Source organism: Colobus angolensis, unplaced genomic scaffold, assembly GCF_000951035.1.
Source record: "Colobus angolensis palliatus isolate OR3802 unplaced genomic scaffold, Cang.pa_1.0 Scaffold303, whole genome shotgun sequence".
NCBI classification, from domain to species: Eukaryota; Metazoa; Chordata; class Mammalia; order Primates; family Cercopithecidae; genus Colobus; species Colobus angolensis.
In genome coordinates this window covers 857,210-860,174 of record NW_012116300.1, presented here as the reverse complement: position 1 = coordinate 860,174, position 2,965 = coordinate 857,210, and the positions used below count along the sequence as shown (strand labels likewise).

Here is a 2,965-nt window from a genome sequence, read left to right as displayed (position 1 = left end):
AACCATGCTCATCAGAATCAAATCTCATAAAATAAAGGCCTGCAGTTGGGACAGGTGGTCTTGGTGGTAAGGCCCATACCCGGCTTCTGGTGCTGCTGCTCCCGCTGCTGCCACCGCCCGCGCGCGCCCCGAAGCCCTCGGCGCAGGACGTGAGCCTGGGCGTGGTGAGTTCGGGGTCCGTAGGCTCTTAGGGTCTGCAGGTTCTTGGGGTCTGCAGAGAGATTGAGAGAGGGAAGCCGGGTCCGGACTCCTGGGTCCGGAGAAAGCAGGGGCAAGATTCCTATATCCAAAGAGTGACTGAGGATGGAGTCTGGGCTCCCGGATTCTTGGGTCTGTGGGGAGGTTTGGGGCTGGGATTTGAAGCTGGGGAAAGGAGCTGAGGTGAGGAGCTGAAGTCCAGACAAAGACTGACAAACCCGGGACTGAAGGCATCCGGGGCTGGCACCCTGGGGTCTGGGTGCCTGAGAGGGGCAGGGCTGCCAGGATGGTGGTGGGCAGGGAGAGCTCATACTTTTCACCAGCTCGCTTCACCTGTCCCCTCCGATGCCCTAGGACTGGCTGACGCGCTATGGTTACCTGCCGCCACCCAACCCTGCCCAGGCCCAGCTGCAGAGCCCTGCGAAGTTGCGCGATGCCATCAAGGTCATGCAGAGGTTCGCGGGGCTGCCTGAGACCGGCCGCATGGGTAGGTGGCCCCCATCCCTCCCCAGCCCTGCCTCTGCATACAGCCTGACCCCCGCCCTACAGTCTTTAGATCTCAGTGTGCTCCTGGAACACGGAGCTGTGAAAATGCTGATTTCGGGCCCCAACCCCAGAGGGCCTCAGACATTCATCTTTCCATAAGCATTTGTCAAGAACCTGGTGGCTCATGCCTGTAATCCTAGGGCTCTGGGAGGCGGAGACTCAAGGATTGCTTGAGGCCAGGAGTTTGAGACCAGCTTGGCCAACAAAGTGAGACGCCCCCCCACTCTCTAAGGTTTTTTTTGTTTTGTTTTGTTTTTGAGACAGAGTTTTGCTCTTGTTGCCCAGGCTGGAGTGCCATGGTAGGATCTTGGCTCACTGCAACCTCCGCCTCCCAGGTTCAAGTGATTCTCCTGCCTTAGCCTCCCGAGTAGCTGGGATTACAGGCATGCGCCACCACGCCAGGCTAATTTTGTATTTTTAGTGGAGACGGGGTTTCACCGTGTTAGCCAGGATGGTCTCGATCTCCTGACCTCGTGATCCGCCTGTCTCGGCCTCCCAAAGTGCTGGGTTACAGGCTTGAGCCACCGCGCCCGGCCCAGCTTATTTATTTTTAAGACAGTCTCACTCTGTCACTTAGCTGGAGCGCAGTGGTGCAGGAACAGCTCACTGCAGCCTCAATGTCCCTGACACAGGTGATCCTCCTGCCTCAGCCTACCAAGTAGCTGGCACTATAGGTGTGCACCACCATTCCAAGCTAATTTGTGTATTTTTTGTAGAGACAGGGTCTCACTATATTGTCCAGGCTGGTCTCGAACGCCAGGGCCCAAGCGATTTGCCTGTGTTGGCCTCCCAAAGTGCTGGGATTACAGGCATGAGCCACCATGCCTGGCCTAACGCATAGGCTTTAATTTATACTAGGTAATAAAGTATCCGACTCCCTTTCTGATGTTTTACAGCTGGCAGCTTTAAAGCCCCTGCCTCTCTTCTCCTCGTGCCCACATCTAGGCAAGCTAATCCGAAGGCCCTGGTGCTCTCTCCCTTGCACTACAGAGAAATTTAAATTAGGAAAGCCCTGGCTGGTTGGAAGGGATCTTCATCCCACTTTATCCCCTAACAACAACAAAAGCCCCTCCTTGAATTACTTGAACCTGGGAGAAGGAGGTTGCAGTGAACCCAGATCGTACCACTGCACTCCAGCCTGGGCGACAGAGTGACAGTCCATTAAACACACACACACACACACACACAACAACAACAAAACCCTCCTTGCTCTCTCAAACCACTTTCAGAGCTGCCTGGGAGCACACTCTGCTCTCCCAGAAAGCCTCTTCATTGAGTAATCCAACTCTTCTTATTCTCTTGGTGTGCTTGTGGCCTTATTAGGGACAAGCACACCAAATTTGGGACATAGGGTAAATCACAAAACATGCTTCTATCTGCAGAGAGTGAATTTCTTTTTATTTATTTATTTTATTTCTATATGAACAAATGCTGCCTCTCCTGCAGAGCATCAATTTATTTCTTTCCGTTTTTGGTAGAAATAGGGTCTCAGTGTGTCGCCCAGGCTGGGTCTCCCTCAAATTCCAGGCCTCAAAGGATCCTCCTGCCTTGGCCTCCCAAAGTGCTGGGATTATAGGTGCGAGTCACCACACACCTGGCTACAGAACAAATTTCATCTGGGCCACACCTGGCCAATACTTGGCATTGTCAGACTTCAAAATTTTGCCAATCTGATGACAAACATGGGATCTGTTATGGAATAAATTGTGCCCTGTCAACATTCCTATGTTGAACCTGGGATGGTGGCTCACGCCTGTAATCCTAGCACTTTGGGAGCCTGAGGCAGGAGAACTGGTTGAGCCTAGGAGTTCAAGAAACCCCTGAGCAACACAGGGAGACCCCGTCTCTACCAGAAAAAAAAAGAAAGAAAAAAGATGGGCATGGTGGCTTGGGCCAGGAGTCCCAGCTACTTGGGAGGCTGAGACAGGAGGACTGTTTGGGCCTAGAAGTGCGAGGATGCAGTGAGCCATGATCACACCACTGCACTCCAGCCTGGGAGACAGAGCAAGACCCCAGCTCAAAACCAACAGACAAACCAAAACCAAAACAAAACAAACAAAAACACCAGAGAGAGAAGGACAATTTGTATGTTAAAGCTTCAATACCTCAGAATGTGACTGTAGTTGGAGACAGAGCTGATCAAAAAGTGATTAAGTTAAAATGAGGCTTTTAGGGTGGTCCCTTGTAACATGATTGACTTCTTTTTTTTTTTTTTTTTTTT

The 2,965-nt window shown here is 52.0% G+C and overlaps 1 protein-coding gene across 1 annotated transcript in view; it reads left to right on the top strand.

Moving 5' to 3' along the window:
• Positions 1-2,965, top strand: part of MMP25 (matrix metallopeptidase 25) — a 36,994-nt gene that overhangs the window by 19,278 nt on the left and 14,751 nt on the right. The window contains exons 3-4 of the mRNA XM_011950256.1: positions 72-164; positions 553-685. Coding sequence (XP_011805646.1) covers positions 72-164; positions 553-685 — 226 coding nt within the window. The remainder of the gene's footprint in view (positions 1-71; positions 165-552; positions 686-2,965) is intronic.